This window comes from Haliotis cracherodii, unplaced genomic scaffold (assembly GCF_022045235.1).
Source record: "Haliotis cracherodii isolate W230 unplaced genomic scaffold, xgHalCrac1.p SCAF_3, whole genome shotgun sequence".
In the NCBI taxonomy this organism is placed as follows: Eukaryota; Metazoa; Mollusca; class Gastropoda; order Lepetellida; family Haliotidae; genus Haliotis; species Haliotis cracherodii.
In genome coordinates this window covers 33214731-33235978 of record NW_027266286.1, presented here as the reverse complement: position 1 = coordinate 33235978, position 21248 = coordinate 33214731, and the positions used below count along the sequence as shown (strand labels likewise).

Below are 21248 nucleotides of genomic sequence, written 5' to 3'. Positions count from 1 at the left end.
TGTACATGTACACAGAAAAGCATATTTTGATTCAATTAAAAAATGCTAGGGTGCATTACCATAAGCTTATACATTTGAAATGATTCAAACCACAGAAAAACTATTATGAAAGACCTAAAGCTGGGCAATTCATTTTCATTCCAAATTAATCCACATATTACTTCTAAACTTGTCATTCAAGGTTGTTCCTGAAAGGTATTTACCTGAGACTCCATGTTGTGGAATGTTTTTAATACTGAAAGCAGGGTGGGCATGGCATTAGTTTCCTGGAACAGTCTTCTCCTTGCATCATCGTTCTTGGCTGTGATATTCCCCAGAACAAAACACACTCTCACGACCACGTCCTGCAACATCATGCAGCAATACACCAAAGAGATCAACATGGACAGAGACAACCATCTTCCCGAGGCAAGAGAGTTAACTGACTTTGAAAGTCCAGTTTCCGCCCTTGCCAAACTAGGCTGGAATTCCTGAGCTCGATTGTAGCGCCACCAGTGGTTATTATGAGTTATGTCCCTTCTAAACCTCTCCTATGGACCAATCCGATTCCATCACTTGCATTTGTTTCAATTAAAATGACAGTGCCCTGTCAAGACGATCTGATCTATAATCAAGATCTATACTGTGATAAAACGGGTCTTACAACGTGAAGTGCATCAAATCACGCGAGCACCTTGATTAAAAACATGAAAAGGTTTGGAAAATATCTGTTGACAATGAGTTGGCAGTGTACATGCTTTGTAAATCCTGCAATCGACCGAAATCTGCACAACAGTTTACAAAACGGATTTTGATTTCGTTGCAAGATTTTGATTGGACTATGCATAGACTCATTAGTCCAGCCAAAATGTAACTCCATAATACCAGCCTAGTTCGGCAAGGGTAGAAACTGAACTTTATTGTCAGTTAACTCTCTTGCCTCGGGAAGATGAGAGACAACGAGCAGGTGAAGGAACTCTCCAGGAGCCAGTCTAAACACCTTGAATTACTAAGTTCATGATTTGAAACTTCTCTCAGTCTATTTCAGCAAAATTCAAGTTGTCTTATTTCCCAAATACATGATTGTTTGGTTGTGTAAGTGAAACTGGTTGCACATTACATGAAAACTACAAAAGTGTTTCCACATATTTGCAAAAACAGAAACAGCCTCTTTACTATCATGTCCAGAAGGCCCCAGAAATCATAACATACAACCCTGGAATTTCCAGTCCGATAACAGGTGTCAACCCAATGCAGGGTTTGTTCAGTACACAAGGAAACAAAAGGCTATGACCTTGAGGATGACCTTGACCTTTGACATGGCCAATCAATGTTCACAAATTTTTATGATATGTCTGTACACAACATCCCCCAGAAGTACTCGAACATATGGTTTCAAAGTGTGGAAACTGTGGCAGTCAATTCTGACATGTTAAGCACCCCCATTTACATGGGTCAATCAACTATATGAGCAAATCAGCTCCAAGCATTCATACTTTTTATAATGGTTGCTTTGAATAAAGCACTGAATAATGTCAATGCTATGGATATTATGTTATGAAAGAAAATAATAATACAATTTGGGTTTGACTTTTGTCCTAACATGACAGAAGAGAGATGACTGGGCCAGTAAAGTGTACTAGTTCCCACAGTAATATTGAGCTTGGGCAGGTAATGTTATTGCCATACTATCAATATAAGAAAAATAAGAGATTTATAATCCTCATTCCCAATACTACATATCAAGCGTCAGTGTTACCTCCTTGTTGACATGTCTGTTGAGCAAATGAATGAAAGACTTGTAGCAGGAATGTTCATTGGCCAAAACTGTGCAGCAGTCCGTATGGAGCGTCACTTTACTGAAAGCAAACACAGCATTGTCACTACACAGACATCTCATATGAGGGTAGTGTTGCAGATGCAATTTCTTATCAAACTTTTGGAGTCATGAAGAATGGCATTTGCGATAAGAGATTTTATTTTTGCTTTTAATAAAATCTAAATAGCTTTTACATTTGTATACTTATCTGTATTACTCCCTAATGCATTTACTTCTTACTTTTGACAGAAACGAAGCTGTGTGCAGACCAGCGGAAGAAAAAGTTGTTCCAACCAGTTGTGAAGCTGACCCTCTTACAGCTGCCATGTGATCAAACGCAAGTGATGATGTCATGAAATCTTTATATTACTGCTTGTCACATGTACTTTCGTCTGAAGGCAGGTCTGCGACAGGTGGGCGCTTAATTGTACTTATGTGGGATAAGTATACAAATGATAAAAATATTTAGATTTTACCAAAGCTGTCCGCAGACAGTACGAGAGTATGAGGACGTCCCTGTTAAAAAACAACATGAGAAATTAGCGTGCGCTTTAGTCGAGAAACTGATTTAGCAAGCCAACTGGTGGATCAAGGTTGGCAATCTTATATGCCTGAAGGATGATGGTGTTGCAGCTGACTTCTGTCGTGGAGATAAAGGTGGGATGGCAAAGGGACATTCGGGCTGTCCTGATAGTTGATTCTTGGTAAGGAAATCCCAGCACAGCCCGAGGTTTACCCCGCTCAAAGCGTACAAGGCTAATGTTAAGAGCTTTAAGCTCACTAGCCCTTGCCACTGTCGCCAGTGTTAATAAGAAGAATGTCTTCTTGGTGAGGTCATAAAATGATGTAGAGTAGAGATGCTCTAACAGGGGAAGCATGCAACAACAAAAGTACCACATTTAAATCCCATGCAGGAGTGCAGAAGGCACATAAGAAAGCCTGCAGTTCCAGGATCTTGGTCATCTTCCAATCTTCTGGAACCGCAAACACTGAATTAGAGCCACCAGATAACTAGGCGTGATCAAAATCGTGGCTCTTGTTTGCCCCAAACTTCTGCATCACCTTGGGAAGAAGTACTGTAGGGTGAAAATTGTAAGGTGATCATTTCAATCTCCTCGGCATCGTATAAGCGCTCCCGTTCTTATATCAAGGTAACAATGAAGGGTGGAGCCTCCTTACCCCGCATGATGGCATCGGAGGTTTACTGAAGGTAGTGACTCGGTCACATTGATGCACAGCGACAGGCGTCTGATCGAGTGGTTGCAGCATTATGTACAAGTGAGCATGGAAACCAAATTGTCGGATACACTGCACGGCTAACAATAGGTCAACTGACCTAATTCTGGTTGACAGTCAGAGAGTTTTTGACACATGACATTTAAATCACCCTGCGGAGTAACCTATAATTCTGCATTCAGTCGTACGAGGTTCAAGCTCCACACACGGATAATCCACTGTGAACTGTGTGGTAGACAGACAAGTGATGTTCTTGAGTTCTGTGAAGAATGTGTGACGTGGCCGATGTAGGAGCAAGTTGTCCTGTCCTGTGAATGATGATCACGAGAGGTGGGTACCCGGTCGCATATGATGATTCTGTCAAATGTATAATGGTCGTGAATTTGGGATGATCTTCAAGTTTTGGTACAGATCATGCCTACCAGAAGCCATAAGATACAAATTCTACAAGAGTACAAACGCCCTCTCTGTGGAATCGTTCAGCCAACGTTAAAGTGCACCGATTAGACTGGGAGAATTGGCGGAGCTGCTAAAGGCTTAAGGGAACGTCGGACCTCCACTGTATGAAAGCCAATCACATGTCCAACATCTGGACAGTCGTCGGCTTAGATAACCTTGTCATACGATGGTCGCAAACCTTTGTTGGAACATGGACTGCATAAAATCATGAATCCCTAATGGGTCCATATAGGGTGCTCTCGTATGCGGGTACGTGGGTGGCGCTGGTGGGAAAGAGGGTTGGCTTCACAACTGGTTTTCTTCAGCTGGACCTCACACAGCTTCATTTCTGTCAAAAGTAAGCAGTAAGGAGTAATGCAGATAAGTAAACAATCAGCATCTTCAATGCATGGATGTAAAATAACCATGCCACTATTCCATGGCTAGGAAGAGCAATGTGCAATAAGTAATGCAGAATAAGTGAAAAACATATGAGCAGTATGTATATTGTAAAAATTGGAAATTTTAGTATAAATTGTATATTTATATACTTATCCTATCTCACACTTTGCATTTCTCCCTTCTTCTTCAATCCTATGTGGGAACGTGCTTGAATCATGTTTCCAGCTTCTAAAACTAAAAATAGCCACCCAAGCCCCCCCTGCATCTCCATGGTTACGTCCAAAAGCTAGGTCAATGACGTGCCTCTTGTGCACGCCGTGCCTGCTTGAACTGACAACGTGTGCGCCTCTACCAATTCATTCTCTCTCACAGAGCTTTATAAGGCTTGTGTAAATGAGATGCGGGCATCATCGGGTGGGCCTATCGCCCGTGAGATAGGATAAGTATATAAATATACAATTTATACTAAAATTTCCAAATTTTTAAACTTATCCTATTTCACACTTTGCATTTTATCCCATGGTTGGATGGTGGGTCGGAGATACCCTAGCCTGTATAGACTACAACCGTGAGATATGCACGAGGAAGCTGGTTCTAGACAGTGTAATTTTGAATTTTGTTTCAGAATTTTGAAAAACTGTCTAGCGTCTAAAGACATGAACTCTTGAGCGTGGAAAAAAAATACACACGATCAATCAGTGTTTACGATCCCGAATACGTTACTCAAACGCATAACAGCATGAGATTGGGTATACATTTTTCCCGTATGTCATCGTACATATAGAACGACCTCGTAGCTGTCAATGCATAAGCGAAACGGCAGATGACTTGAAATCTATCCTGGAAGGGCATCGATTCTTCTAAAAAAGTCTCTACAGATGAGCTAATTCACCCTCCAAAAGGGACTCAATCTGGGAAACCTGAACAATGAAAAAACATGTAATACCACGTAAACGTTTAATGATTTATTCTGTATATACAATTGTAACCAGCAAGGATTACGAAGTATAACAGTTTATGTTCTGCGTGAACTGGGGCGAGACAGCTGTTGAGCCAACACCAACGAACCAAACTTGTGGAGCCCTTGTATGTCTGTGACTGAAATGTCACGAAGTTAGTGGGACGCAAACACAGTATCCGACTTCCAAAAACACCCTTCCATGATGGTTGAAAGGGTGCAGTCACTGTGGAGGGCCATGGTGGAAGCAACCGCACGAGTCTTGTGAGGATTGGACATTGTAGGTGTAGCGGCCCGGCGAAAGTATACACTCGTAGAATGATGGAACGTAGCCAGAAGGATAGCGTCGTCCGAGAAATTTCCGGTATAGACGCGGATGACAATGGGAACGTTTGTGGAGGCGCGACGCATCGAGATATATTTGAAGCGCCCAAACACGGAACAAGGAGAGGTCTTCAAGGTCGTTGGATCCCAAAATAGCCGGAATCATAAATAGCCGGTTCGGTTTCTAGTTTTAGAAGCTGGAAACACGATTCAAGCATGTTCCGATATAGGATCGAAGAAGAAGGGAGAAATGCAAAGTGTGAGATAGGATAGGTTTAAAAATTATTATTTATTCTTCCAACTGTGGAAACTTTACAAAAGCCCTGCTTGTTAATTGAATTTATAAATATTTAACATGTTCAAATATAGTGCTTGGTGAATCACAAACAAAATACCAGTAGAAACTGCTTAGCTAAAGGCACAGTAACATTTGGAATTGAACAAGTATTTGTCACAGAGTGACGAAATATCCCCCGCCTGTACACCATAGTACCAAATATGAAGACAATCCAGCGATTAGTTCTTGAGATATTGTGGCAACACCGTTTTCCAACTCCAAAAACAGATTTGCCTGCTGTGACCTTGAAAATGGGGTCAAGGTCACCAAAACCGACTGGTGTCTGCGGAGTCTGTATATACACCATAGTTCCAAATATGAAGACATTCCAGAGATTAGTTCTTGAGATATTGCGGCAACACCGTTTTCCAACTCCAAAAGCAGATATGCCTGCTGTGACCTTGAAAATGGGGTCAAGGTCACCAAAACCGACTGGTGTCTGCGGAGTCTGTATATACACCATAGTTCCAAATATGAAGACAATCCAGTGTTTAGTTCTTGAGATATCGCGGCAACAAACAGGTGGGACGGACGGACGGACGTACGGACGGTCGTGAATACTATATCCCCCGCTTCGCGCTTTCGCGCGGCGGGGGATAACAACACAGCAAGGATAGGGACCTCCATGACTTCACTAATCCCAAAATGAACATTTACAGTACTAAAATTGACATTTAGACATGGGTTGCTCTCTCCAACTCCGAAGAATTCACTTGAAGCAAATGGATAGTATTTGTTTCCTAATATATGATTTTTTTTTATCTTAAAAAGGTTTTATTCTTTCCTCGTGTCTTCATTGCAAAAAGTATTCAAATTGGTCTGTCCACAGATCAATTATCAAAGTAACTGGTAAAGTCAAATACACTGCAGTCAAATAACAAATTTTGAGGATCAGCTCACAGCCACTTAAAAGAAGGTAGATCCAGGTTAGAATCGTTTTTCAGCAACCCAAGCTTACCGTAAAAGGTGACTTTGCTTGTCGCAAGAGGTGACTAATGGGATCTTTCTTCATGCATCATCATGCATCGTATCCCAAATGTGTAGATTGATTCTTATGATGTCAATCACTTGATCGTCGGGGGGGGGGGGGGGCACGAGTGGCCCAGTCGTCTAAGGCGCCACGATTCGCTGTGCAGAGTTGCGTCCCTTTTGCACGCCAGAAACCTATGATAGTGGGTTCCAATCCTGATTCATCCCGATCATGTTTCTAGGTCTGTCAGCACCATACCGGTGCTTGTGGGTTTCACCGAAGTGGTAAAAAACATCTGAGACCTCCATCACTTCGGGCTTCCCTCCCACATAAAGCTGACACGCCGCGATATAACTGGAATACTGTTAAAAGTGGCATTAAACTCAACTCACTCACTTGATTGTCTGGTCCAGATTTTATTATTTTCAAACATCTGTCATACAACCGGAATATTGCTGAGTGTGGCCTTAACCAACAGACAAACAAATACTTAAAACATCAGTCATTCCTGGGGTGTGGAATGTGTGGGGACGTCAGCTTACCTGAATATTCTGGATATGTAGAGTACCAGATCACAGTCATTGGGGTAGGCATCGAGAAGATGACTGAGGCTCTCTATGACCCCGGTCTGCAGGAACCGCTCCCTCCCTGACCCCACATCAGCCAGGTTACGCAGGGCTGCACACAGCTGCACACACAACAATGTCATAATGTCACAAGGGACTAAGTAGCAATACATGTATTTAGTTCCCTCTAAACCAATATGACTAGGCAGCTACATATAGCTCCCTCTAAACCAATATGACTAGGCAGCTACATATAGTTCCCTCTAAACCAATATGACTAGGCAGCTACATATAGCTCCCTCTAAACCAATATGACTAGGCAGCTACATATAGTTCCCTCTAAACCAATATGACTAGGCAGCTACATATAGTTCCTAGACTCTAAACCAATATGACTAGGCAGCTACATATAGTTCCCTCTAAACCAATATGACTAGGCAGCTACATATAGCTCCCTCTAAACCAATATGACTAGGCAGCTACATATAGTTCCCTCTAAACCAATATGACTAGGCAGCTACATATAGTTCCTAGACTCTAAACCAATATGACTAGGCAGCTACATATAGCTCCCTCTAAACCAATATGACTAGGCAGCTACATATAGCTCCCTCTAAACCCAATATGACTAGGCAGCTACATATAGCTCCCTCTAAACCAATATGACTAGGCAGCTACATATAGTTCCCTCTAAACCAATATGACTAGGCAGCTACATATAGCTCCCTCTAAACCCAATATGACTAGGCAGCTACATATAGCTCCCTCTAAACCAATATGACTAGGCAGCTACATATAGCTCCCTCTAAACCCAATATGACTAGGCAGCTACATATAGCTCCCTCTAAACCAATATGACTAGGCAGCTACATATAGTTCCCTCTAAACCAATATGACTAGGCAGCTACATATAGTTCCCTCTAAACCAATATGACTAGGCAGCTACATATAATTCCCTCTAAACCAATATGACTAGGCAGCTACATATAGTTCCCTCTAAACCAATATGACTGGGCAGCTACATATAATTCCCTCTAAACCAATATGACTGGGCAGCTACATATAGCTCCCTCTAAACCAATATGACTAGGCAGCTACATATAGTTCCTAGACTCTAAACCAATATGACTAGGCAGCTACATATAGTTCCCTCTAAACCAATATGACTAGGCAGCTACATATAGTTCCCTCTAAACCAATATGACTAGATACGATGGATGGTGTTTCTATTTTTATTCAGTAAATCATCAAACAAACGTAAGGCTGAAGAAAGTAAGCTTGTTGCTTGGGTATCATCTTGACAAACACAAAACACATAAAAACATTCAGACAAAAATGTTTATAGACAAAATATGAAAATTCTAATATCAGATTAAAAAAGACACCATAGAAAAGATGTCAGAGAAGCAACTGTTTATTTCCATCTTAAATATCCTTTCACACTGTCAATAATTTAACTTTAATTACGTGAAGGAAACATAACCTATTCTGTTTTGGTAACAATTGCATAAACAAGTGCACACAACATCCGTCATCAAATGCCTTCAATATAACAAGAAAGCAATCATTTACCTGAACTAAAATATGTCCAAACTGTTCACTGACTCGTCCATTGTCTCGATTCTGATCAGAAAGAAATGTACATGTAAAGCAGAGAGACAGGAAGACAATGTTGGCATGAAGGGGAGGGTTAACAATCCTGTTGTCTAATTCAATGAAGAAGACAAAATGGTCCAACTAGTTTGAAAAAGACCCCTTAAATCAGTGAGAGATATTATCACGATGCTGTGAACAGATTACACGTCTGTTTGTTGATGTTACGCTTGATGGTTAAAATCTACAGGTGAATATGAACTGACTGAAAGAATTACTCAAAGCAGCTATAGGTTTCCATAGCAACACAAACTACATACACATAGAGTTCAATCCTTCAATGTTTAGAAGTCTGTCTAAATAGAATCATCAAAAATCTCCGACAGTTTTAAAGAGTGCAGGAGATGGGTTTAACTCCTCTTTTCAACAGTATTTCAGTCACATCAGCTTAATGCTTAGGCTTGAAATGATCTATGTGATAGACTGCTACTGCTACTGCTTTGAACAAAGCAAACACTGATGCTATTACTATAAGAGAGCTGAGACTTGGTCTTCCACAGTTGTCAACCACCTGATTACTGACCACACTGACGCTATTACTATAAGAGAGCTGAGACTTGGTCTTCCACAGTTGTCAACCACCTGATTACTGACCACACTGACACTATTACTATAAGAGAGCTGAGACTTGGTCTTCCACAGTTGTCAACCACCTGATTACTGACCACACTGACGCTATTACTATAAGAGAGCTGAGACTTGGTCTTCCACAGTTGTCAACCACCTGAGTACTGACCACACTGATGCTATTACTATAAGAGAGCTGAGATTTGGTCTTCCACAGTTGTCAACCACCTGATTACTGACCACACTGACGCTATTACTATAAGAGAGCTGAGACTTGGTCTTCCACAGTTGTCAACCACCTGATTATTGACCACACTGATGCTATTACTATAAGAGAGCTGAGACTGGGTCTTCCACAGTTGTCAACCACCTGAGTACTGACCACACTGACGCTATTACTATAAGAGAGCTGAGACTTGGTCTTCCACAGTTGTCAACCACCTGGTTACTGACCACACTGACGCTTTTACTATAAGAGAGCTGAGACTTGGTCTTCCACAGTTGTCAACCACCTGATTACTGACCACACTGACGCTATTACTATAAGAGAGCTGAGACTTGGTCTTCCACAGTTGTCAACCACCTGATTATTGACCACACTGATGCTATTACTATAAGAGAGCTGAGACTGGGTCTTCCACAGTTGTCAACCACCTGAGTACTGACCACACTGACGCTATTACTATAAGAGAGCTGAGACTTGGTCTTCCACAGTTGTCAACCACCTGGTTACTGACCACACTGACGCTTTTACTATAAGAGAGCTGAGACTTGGTCTTCCACAGTTGTCAACCACCTGAGTACTGACCACACTGACGCTATTACTATAAGAGAGCTGAGAATATGGTCTTCCACAGTTGTCAACCACCTGATTACTGACCACACTGACGCTATTACTATAAGAGAGCTGAGACTTGGTCTTCCACAGTTGTCAACCACCTGGTTACTGACCACACTGACACTATTACTATAAGAGAGCTGAGAATATGGTCTTCCACAGTTGTCAACCACCTGATTACTGACCACACTGACGCTATTACTATAAGAGAGCTGAGACTTGGTCTTCCACAGTTGTCAACCACCTGAGTACTGACCACACTGATGCTATTACTATGAGAGAGCTGAGATTTGGTCTTCCACAGTTGTCAACCACCTGATTACTGACCACACTGACGCTATTACTATAAGAGAGCTGAGATTTGGTCTTCCACAGTTGTCAACCACCTGGTTACTGACCACACTGACGCTATTACTATAAGAGAGCTGAGACTTGGTCTTCCACAGTTGTCAACCACCTGATTACTGACCACACTGACGATATTACTATAAGAGAGCTGAGACTTGGTCTTCCACAGTTGTCAACCACCTGGTTACTGACCACACTGACACTATTACTATAAGAGAGCTGAGAATATGGTCTTCCACAGTTGTCAACCACCTGATTACTGACCACACTGACGCTATTACTATAAGAGAGCTGAGACTTGGTCTTCCACAGTTGTCAACCACCTGAGTACTGACCACACTGATGCTATTACTATAAGAGAGCTGAGATTTGGTCTTCCACAGTTGTCAACCACCTGATTACTGACCACACTGACGCTATTACTATAAGAGAGCTGAGATTTGGTCTTCCACAGTTGTCAACCACCTGGTTACTGACCACACTGACGCTATTACTATAAGAGAGCTGAGACTTGGTCTTCCACAGTTGTCAACCACCTGAGTACTGACCACACTGACACTATTACTATAAGAGAGCTGAGACTTGGTCTTCCACAGTTGTCAGCCACCTGGTTACTGACCACACTGACGCTATTACTATAAGAGAGCTGAGACTTGGTCTTCCACAGTTGTCAACCACCTGAGTACTGACCACACTGACGCTATTACTATAAGAGAGCTGAGATTTGGTCTTCCACAGTTGTCAACCACCTGATTACTGACCACACTGACGCTATTACTATAAGAGAGCTGAGACTTGGTCTTCCACAGTTGTCAACCACCTGGTTACTGACCACACTGACGCTTTTACTATAAGAGAGCTGAGACTTGGTCTTCCACAGTTGTCAACCACCTGAGTACTGACCACACTGACGCTATTACTATAAGAGAGCTGAGAATATGGTCTTCCACAGTTGTCAACCACCTGATTACTGACCACACTGACGCTATTACTATAAGAGAGCTGAGACTTGGTCTTCCACAGTTGTCAACCACCTGGTTACTGACCACACTGACACTATTACTATAAGAGAGCTGAGAATATGGTCTTCCACAGTTGTCAACCACCTGATTACTGACCACACTGACGCTATTACTATAAGAGAGCTGAGACTTGGTCTTCCACAGTTGTCAACCACCTGAGTACTGACCACACTGATGCTATTACTATGAGAGAGCTGAGATTTGGTCTTCCACAGTTGTCAACCACCTGATTACTGACCACACTGACGCTATTACTATAAGAGAGCTGAGATTTGGTCTTCCACAGTTGTCAACCACCTGGTTACTGACCACACTGACGCTATTACTATAAGAGAGCTGAGACTTGGTCTTCCACAGTTGTCAACCACCTGATTACTGACCACACTGACGATATTACTATAAGAGAGCTGAGACTTGGTCTTCCACAGTTGTCAACCACCTGGTTACTGACCACACTGACACTATTACTATAAGAGAGCTGAGAATATGGTCTTCCACAGTTGTCAACCACCTGATTACTGACCACACTGACGCTATTACTATAAGAGAGCTGAGACTTGGTCTTCCACAGTTGTCAACCACCTGAGTACTGACCACACTGATGCTATTACTATAAGAGAGCTGAGATTTGGTCTTCCACAGTTGTCAACCACCTGATTACTGACCACACTGACGCTATTACTATAAGAGAGCTGAGATTTGGTCTTCCACAGTTGTCAACCACCTGGTTACTGACCACACTGACGCTATTACTATAAGAGAGCTGAGACTTGGTCTTCCACAGTTGTCAACCACCTGAGTACTGACCACACTGACACTATTACTATAAGAGAGCTGAGACTTGGTCTTCCACAGTTGTCAGCCACCTGGTTACTGACCACACTGACGCTATTACTATAAGAGAGCTGAGACTTGGTCTTCCACAGTTGTCAACCACCTGAGTACTGACCACACTGACGCTATTACTATAAGAGAGCTGAGATTTGGTCTTCCACAGTTGTCAACCACCTGATTACTGACCACACTGACGCTATTACTATAAGAGAGCTGAGACTTGGTCTTCCACAGTTGTCAACCACCTGAGTACTGACCACACTGACGCTATTACTATAAGAGAGCTGAGATTTGGTCTTCCACAGTTGTCAGCCACCTGGTTACTGACCACACGGACGCTATTACTATAAGAGAGCTGAGACTTGGTCTTCCACAGTTGTCAACCACCTGATTACTGACCACACTGACGCTATTACTATAAGAGAGCTGAGACTTGGTCTTCCACAGTTGTCAACTACCTGATTACTGACCACACTGACACTATTACTATAAGAGAGCTGAGACCTGGTCTTCCACAGTTGTCAACCACCTGAGTACTGACCATACTGACCAGCCATTGCAACCACCTCATTTCCTTCCTTGTCACCTCTCATAACAAGCAAGGATGCTGTGGACTCCGGGGGGTTCAAGTTTGACTCAAAAGATACTGTGTGAAAAGTTTGCTTATGCTCACAGTTTTCTCTATATTGTGCATGAGTCCAGCAAGCGTCTCTATACACTCCCTCTTGGCCAGCCTCTTCAGTATTGTTGGGTTTCCGGTAAGGAACTTGACGGCTCCCACACAGTAGATGAGAGCTTCACACGACGCCACATGGTCACTACTCTGTATTGTCTCTATCAGAAGATCTGAAATAACAAACATTTTTCATAATATCTCTGTCTTGAACATACAACAATTTCAACAAACTGGATAAGACAGAAGTACCTGCAAACATGAAGTGAAGATATAGATAGAGTTATCCCCACTGGATCACAAACCCAGTGGACTGAGTGAGGCTACAAGCTATTATGCATTATTGTGAAACTAACAGTAATGTGTCTGGTTGTTTGAAAAATGTTGTCAAATGGGATTTGAATATAAAGGAGTGAATCAGATGTAACAAACGGAGAAAGTGACAAATATCTGAGTTAAAAGTCTGAGAAATGGTGGTGGTAGCCAAGCTGTACACATATCTCCGTGACATTTCTCCTCCCTCACAGATAACTCACCTAGAACATTGCCTTCCAGGAACTCCTGGTCGTTCTTCTCATTACGGCTCACTTTAAACACCAACTTACACACATTCAACAGATTATTGCCTCCCACCTTAAACTGGAAAAGAAATTTGTCCATTAGGCTGTGACAAGTAGGCATGCAGAAAAACTTACTGTCACATGGTTTTGTTTGTTTGTTGTTTAATGCTGCATTCAGCAATATTCCAGCTATATGACAGCAGTCTGTAAACAATTGAGTCTGGACCAGACAATCCAGTGATGGATATCATGTACCCATCCACTCAATTGGGATAAAGTGACATGCATCAACCAAGTCATCGAGCCTGACCACCTCTTACGACAAGCATAGTCACCTTTTCATGGCAAGCATGGGTTGCTGACGACCTATTTAAACCTGGATCTTTGCGGGTCGAAACATGATTTTGCCTCAAAACATGTCCCTGTTATCAACTTTCTGTCAAACTAGCTACTATGAAAGAACCTCCCAGATGACGCAAGCCTGCCTACTTAGATTCTAAAGAAGCAAATATTACAATCCTGTGAATCCTCTATGTGATGCTTAGTAAAGACAGCTTCGGACATTGGGAATACAGTACTTAAATCTACAGGAGAAACCTTGATATTTGTAGGCTATGCAAACAATTTTGCTTAAAATAAGTTACTGACACAATGCATTTTCCCCTAAAGTCAATGATATATTGTTGTATTTCAAATTTCCAAGCCATAATACTCGGAATTTCTTTTTCAAAATACTGAATCCCCTATTATACTTCACTGCGCACTATACTCAAGAAAATACAGTAATGCCAATGTGAATAAAAAAACTGCTAAGGTCATTGAACAATTATTGAATTTACTATTGACTTAAACAATTGAAAGATTAACAACACAGCATGGATTTTGACTGATACACAAATAAAACAAGAACACTTACTTAATCTTATACACATGGGTGTGTGTCCCATTTGTTACTTCAAATTCATCCATAGCTAGTAACACACATCAAAAGGAACATGTACATCCTCATTTTGCTACCCCGTTTTGACCATCAGGCCTTAATAGTCCCATCCTGTTTCAAACATTACTGTTGACAGTATGGAGCTATGAGCAAGTCACTTACTGCCAGTATTAGCCTGGCTAACTTGAGCATGACTCTGGGTTCTTCCACATCCAGCAACTTGAAGATGGCCTTGAGTATGGAGGATCTCTGCTTGTAGCTCTTGGTCAGTTTTTTGTTGGTGTCCAGCACAGTGTACAGCTCCTCCGCCAGCTCCCCCAGCTTTTCATTGTCCCTGTCTACAACAGTGGGGAAACAAAATGTTCTTATAACTTGTGAACACTTGCTCTTGCCAACTTGTCTCCCCTTGGACTACACAGTGGGTCAATAAAATGTTGTTACAACTTGTGAACACTTACTCTTGCCAAGAGCTGACATCGCCTCAATGAGAGGGGCCACTTTGTCTGTGAAGAAGTTATCATCACCGACGTCAATTGAGTCTCTTTTCCCAGCACTGCCTGGAACATAAAAGGGAGGAAATAAGCATAAGTCTGAGATTGCCATTAGACTTGGACTAGTATGTCAGTCTGAGATCTCCATTAGACTTGTATGTCAGTCTGAGATCTCCATTAGACTTATATGTCAGTCTGAGATCTCCATTAGACTTGCATGTCAGTCTGAGACCTCCATTAGACTTGTATTTCAGTCTGAGATCTCCATTAACCTTGTATGTCAGTCTGAGATCTCCATTAGACTTGTATGTCAGTCTGAGATCTCCATTAGACTTGTATGTCAGTCTGAGACCTCCATTAAACTTGTATGTCAGTCTGAGATCTCCATTAGACTTGTATGTCAGTCTGAGACCTCCATTAAACTTGTATGTCAGTCTGAGATCTCCATTAGACTTGTATGACAGTCTGAGATCTCCATTAGACTTGTATGTCAGTCTGAGACCTCCATTAAACTTGTATGTCAGTCTGAGATCTCTATTAGACTTGTATGTCAGTCTGAGATCTCCATTAGACTTGTATTTCAGTCTGAGATCTCCATTAGACTTGTATGTCAGTCTGAGATCTCTATTAGACTTGTATGTCAGTCTGAGATCTCCATTAGACTTGCATGTCAGTCTGAGATCTCCATTAGACTTGTATGTCAGTCTGAGATCTCCATTAGACTTGTATGTCAGTCTGAGACCTCCATTAAACTTGTATGTCAGTCTGAGATCTCCATTAGACTTGTATGTCAGTCTGAGACCTCCATTAAACTTGTATGTCAGTCTGAGATCTCCATTAGACTTGTATGTCAGTCTGAGATCTCCATTAGACTTGTATGTCAGTCTGAGACCTCCATTAAACTTGTATGTCAGTCTGAGATCTCCATTAGACTTGTATTTCAGTCTGAGATCTCCATTAGACTTGTATGTCAGTCTGAGATCTCTATTAGACTTGTATGTCAGTCTGAGATCTCCATTAGACTTGCATGTCAGTCTGAGATCTCCATTAGACTTGTATTTCAGACTGAGATCTCCATTAACCTTGTATGTCAGTCTGAGATCTCCATTAACCTTGTATGTCAGTCTGAGATCTCCATTAGACTTGTATGTCAGTCTGAGATCTCCATTAACCTTGTATGTCAGTCTGAGATCTCCATTAGACTTGCATTTTGTTCAGAGACCTCCAATAAACTTCTATTTCAATCAGAGATCTACATTAGACCTTTAAGACAGTTGGAGATCTGTGATGAGTGTACAAGATGGGAAACACACTTACCACTGCGACTCTTCCCTGCACTGCTGGACTTGCGTGAGCTGCCACTGCCCACCCTCTGTTCCCCGTCATGGGATCCACCACTGCAACAGTGAAGCTTGCAATAAGCTCCATGGATCACAAGAGGACTCCCCAATAGCATTTGATGGATTTACATAAATTAAAAACATCTAAGAAAGGACTGACCAAAGTTAAAGTGTTTAAAGAGATACTTCTTCAAGGTCAGAATCATAACTTCTTTTCCTTCAAAGAGACAAACATGTCATGCCACTGATTAAGAACAAAGAATTCAATTTTTTGGATAAATATTAATATTTATCAGTCTTTATGATGACTGATTCAGTTGGAAATAATACATGGATTTGGGTTAATGAAGACCGTAATTTACCATGTTCCAATGTTTCAAGGAATAGCTATATCCGCCAGTCAGCACTCACGTTCTGGGTGGACTGCTGACTCCCATGGAGCTGGACACACGTGGGCCAGCTTCTTTCCCATCAGCCATGCCCCGCTCCTCTGGCAGCAGGGTCCTCTCCTTGGGCCCGCTACTCACACGCCGTGGGACGTCTGCATCAGGGCTGCCTTGGTCTTGGTGCAAGCGGCCTTCAAATTAGAGTCAGTATTATCATACTTACCTCAGGGGCTGCACAGATATGGGATTGGTGGATTCAAAAATTAAAAATGAGTAAAATCTAAATATTTTTTACATTTGTATATTTATCCTGGAATACTCCTTAATGCACTTACTGCTTACCTTACAAAAAAGAAGACAGCACCTCCCGATGGTCCTGAGTGAAAAAAAGAAATGCTATTTCCGACACAAGTCCCCTTTTTACAGGACCACCGCCTTAAGATCCTCAAATCTGAAAGAGCGTAATAGGGCCTGTAGTTCCGGGACCCTAGTCATTTTGCGATTTCCTGGAACGGCCAACACTGAATTAAGCGCTACCAAATATGTTGTAATGGTGCTACTCTCTAAGTGCATTTTGCTATGCAAGTGTAGGAGGTATCCCAATAAGAATTAAGGTGATTTTGTGCTTGTGGGATCTTGATTCTTTGCCTTTCAAAATGTTTCAAATGACCACCATGTGTCATTGTATAACCCCCATGTAGAGGGACAATGTGCCAAAAGCACTAGCCTTAGCTGCCAGCGCCGAAGAGCTCTTCGCGCTTAACACCTTTTGAAGACAAACCAAGCGTGCAGATTAAATCTGCCTGGCGTTAGGTTAAGTAGTTTGCTGTGTGGGTGGATGAGTAGCTTTGACCACTCTGGGAGGGGTAATGGATTGTCTTCTGCAAGGCTTTTGAGGTCGACGAACCATCCCTTCCAAAGGCTCTTTGTTTCTTTGATCTTTTGTATCACCCTGGGAAGTGGTACAAGAGGCGGAAGAGCGTACGCTTTTAGCTCTTCCCAGGGGATGCTGGCTACATCTACGTCATTAGTTGGTTCTGGTGTGTCGTAAAGAGGTCGATGTTTAGTTGCCCAAAGCGCTGAAGCACCAGTTGGAACACCCCTGAGTGAAGTTTCCACTCCATGGGAGCTATCATGACAGGATAGGGCATCGGCCAGGATGTGCTGGACTATGAAGTTTAGTCCCAGACAATCCACTAGATGAAAAAACCTGAACGAGAGTGCTATTGTGAGTTTGGGGGAACTGTAGCTGCTCCTGCCAATGTGAGATGGCCAGAATGAGCACTTCCAACTCTAGACTGTTTATGTACCAAGTCTGTTGTGCGCCGGACCACAGCCCTGAGGCTGTCTGGCCCTGTAAATGAGCACCAAACCCCTGAAGGGAGGCGTCTACGAACAGCTGCCTATTCGAGGCAAGACAAGATGTCTATATTGGATTTTAGTTGCTTCCTTGGATAATCCCAAAGCAGTGTAGCTGTGGTCAACAGTGGATCTAGCTCTATGTTCAAATGGTAGCCGAAGGGCAGTCAGTTGAATATGAAAGCGGCCTCAGCCACGTCCTTTGCCACGAAAGGAATCGACCCGTGAAGATTACGGGGTAAAATAGGTCTTCAGCAACCCATGCTTGCCGTAAAAGGCGACTATGCTTGTCGTAAAAGGCGACTAACGGGATCAGGTGGTCAGGCTAGCTGACATGGTTGTTGCATGTCATTGATCCCACTTGCGCGGATCGATGCTCATGATGTCAATCACTGGATTGTCTGATCCCGACTCGATTCTTTACAGACCGCCGTCATATAGCTGGAATATTGCTGAGTGCGGCGTTAAACAACAAACAAACAAACAAACAAACAAACAAACAAACGAACAAACAAACAAACGAAAGGAATCCTGGTCCTGCTCTTTGAGGGATGAGTGTCTCGGCCTGTAGTTGCCCAACCTGCCTGCCATGAGACCCATGCTCCAATGCCTTAACTGTGGTCTTATCCCAAGCATAATTGGAGACCTTGGTGTGTCTGTCCGTAACTTGGTCATTGAACAGAAGGCTAGCTGACCATTGTTGACAGAGGAGCCTACATTTAAATTCTGAATTGCACTTAGAGAGCGCTAGGTAACCAAGCCTGCACGTAACAGTGATCTCCACTAGGACTACTTGGAGGTGGTTCCTCATCTGGTTGACTTGACTCTGTTGAAAATCATCCACAGTCTGAAAATCGTCTATGTGGTTCAATTAGCCTCCAATAAATCCTGCTCCATTGCATGGTTTGAGGATGCTAGTGTGGATAATGGTTTTAGCAGATGCCTGATTTCAGTTTTGATGAAAGGGAATGTGGGTGTGGTTGGTCTCGAAGAGCCATTCATCCTCTTCAGTTCAAGTCATCATCGAAAGCACAAGCCTGGTCCACTACAGCGAAGGCATGGATAGGGAAATCGTCCGTCCTAAATTTTGGTGGTTTAAATGACGGCACAAGTGTTGTCCTGGAAATAATCCTTGTCTAGCGCCTTAAACATATCCTTGAGCATAGGATCCGCTGGCATAGATGTGGTCTGTGACCAGAGGGTATCTCTCTTATCGACCACGGCTCCAGGAGAAGGTGCTACTGACGTGAGGTGGCCCGCCATCCACTCAGGCATCTGCGCTAGGCTAAGAGGAATTCCAGAGAAATCTCCATCCTCACCGCCTGCAAGTGAAAATAATATGAAAGGAATACATTAGCCGTCACAGACGAAATTAGTGTGGTAGCAGAATGCTACCCACAAATTTAAGCCAAAGTTGCAGGAGCCATGTGCCACACAAACTTCCTTGGGGACGACGAGCAGTAATATGAATTGGATGTGACATCACAATATGTCTGTTGACAACGGCGGTGGTCCTGTAAAAAGTAGACTTGAGTCAGAAAAACAGCATTTCTTTTTTTCTTCCTTTGTCATAAGGTAAGCAGTAAATGCATTAAGGAGTAATGCAGGATAAGTAAAATATTGACTTTTTTCAACAAAATGATATAAAAAAACCTGGCTTTCTATCTATTGGTTTTATTTCTATCCCTCTATGATTCATAAAAACTTCATTAACAAGAATAAGTAATGAGTACCATCAGATGACCCACTGCGTGGCCTAAGACTGGTCGTAGACTCCCCTCCCCCATCAACACTAGTGGCATTGTACAGCTTCTGTCTTGACCCCTTCCGGGACAGTGGTCTGTTTGGGTCAGCTGGTGGTTTGGGGGCCAGAATGGCGTTCTCAATCTCAGCTGCTGTAGGGGCCCGAGGGGTCTGAAAACACTGCAAATTATCAGATCCAACAGTTTCAATACTTAATACATACAAAGAGATGTGTGGTAAAACTCCGAAGCCATTTCAATGTTAACTTCCAGTGAGTTGTGATGTTAAGTGTGCAGTGAGGTATTTTTTAAGTAACAGGTCAAAACATATCTGGAAAAATGGATTGATATCCCATTAATGCTGTTGTTACTGTTCTCAGTCAAATTATCAATGATTCTGAAATGAACTAAGTTGTGATGAAACAAGTGAATGGAGTCCCTCTGTATGCAGACATTCCACACATCAATCTTCAGGGATGGGGCTAGGTGTTTTTACTTCCTACCAGATCAACATAAGGCCTAACACTCCCCTACATTGTGTACAAAACACTATCCTACATTGTGTACAAAACACTACCCTACATTGTGTACAAAACACTATCCTACATTGTGTACAAAACACAACCCTACATTGTGTACAAAACACAACCCTACATTGTGTACAAAACACTACCCAACATTGTGTACAAAACACTACCCTACATTGTATACAAAACACTACCCTACATTGTGTACAAAACATTACCCTACATTGTGTACAAAACACAACCCTACATTGTGTACAAAACACTAACCTACATTGTGTACAAAACACTACCCTACATTGTGTACAAAACACTACTCTACATTGTGTACAAAACACAACCCGACATTGTGTACAAAACACTAACCTACTTTGTGTACAAAACACTATCCTACATTGTGTACAAAACACTAACCTACATTGTGTACAAAACACTAACCTACATTGTGTACAAAACACTACCCTACATTGTATACAAAACACTATCCAACATTGTGTACAAAACACAACCCTACATTGTGTACAAAACACTATCCTACATTGTGTACAAAACATTACCCTACATTGTGTACAAAACACTATCCTACATTGTGTACAAAACACTACCCTACATTGTGTACAAAACACTTATCTACATTGTGTACAAAACACTACCCTACATTGTGTACAAAACACTACCCAAGAGTATGTACAAAACACTACCCTACATTGTGTACAAAACACTACCCTACATTGTGTACTAAACACTAAGCCAAATTGTGCACATAGCTTAAAAAATGACTTGTCTGCTCTGATATTCACAACATGATGAAATTTGACAGGAATACTAGAACACTGTGGACTAAAGACCCAATACTGTCTACAAACATGGACTACCTCTGAACCACTTCCCATGCCAAAAGCTGAGCACACTTTGCTTCATTTAAAACATGTACATGTACAT

At 42.2% G+C, this 21248-nt stretch overlaps 1 protein-coding gene across 4 annotated transcripts in view; it reads right to left on the bottom strand.

The window, feature by feature from the left end:
• LOC139474333 (armadillo repeat-containing protein 2-like) overlaps positions 1 to 21248 on the bottom strand; it is a 47150-nt gene that overhangs the window by 13187 nt on the left and 12715 nt on the right. For 2 of the 4 annotated variants that reach the window (XM_071257306.1, XM_071257308.1), the window contains 11 exons: positions 19774 to 19963; positions 16707 to 16872; positions 16273 to 16352; positions 14923 to 15021; positions 14627 to 14802; positions 13501 to 13603; positions 12965 to 13137; positions 8602 to 8652; positions 7006 to 7151; positions 1739 to 1838; positions 204 to 344 (listed from right to left, as the gene is read on the bottom strand). In XM_071257306.1, coding sequence (XP_071113407.1) covers positions 204 to 344; positions 1739 to 1838; positions 7006 to 7151; positions 8602 to 8652; positions 12965 to 13137; positions 13501 to 13603; positions 14627 to 14802; positions 14923 to 15021; positions 16273 to 16352; positions 16707 to 16872; positions 19774 to 19963 — 1425 coding nt within the window. The remainder of the gene's footprint in view (positions 1 to 203; positions 345 to 1738; positions 1839 to 7005; positions 7152 to 8601; positions 8653 to 12964; positions 13138 to 13500; positions 13604 to 14626; positions 14803 to 14922; positions 15022 to 16272; positions 16353 to 16706; positions 16873 to 19773; positions 19964 to 21248) is intronic. The other 2 variants (XM_071257307.1, XM_071257309.1) reach the window with 1 other exon arrangement.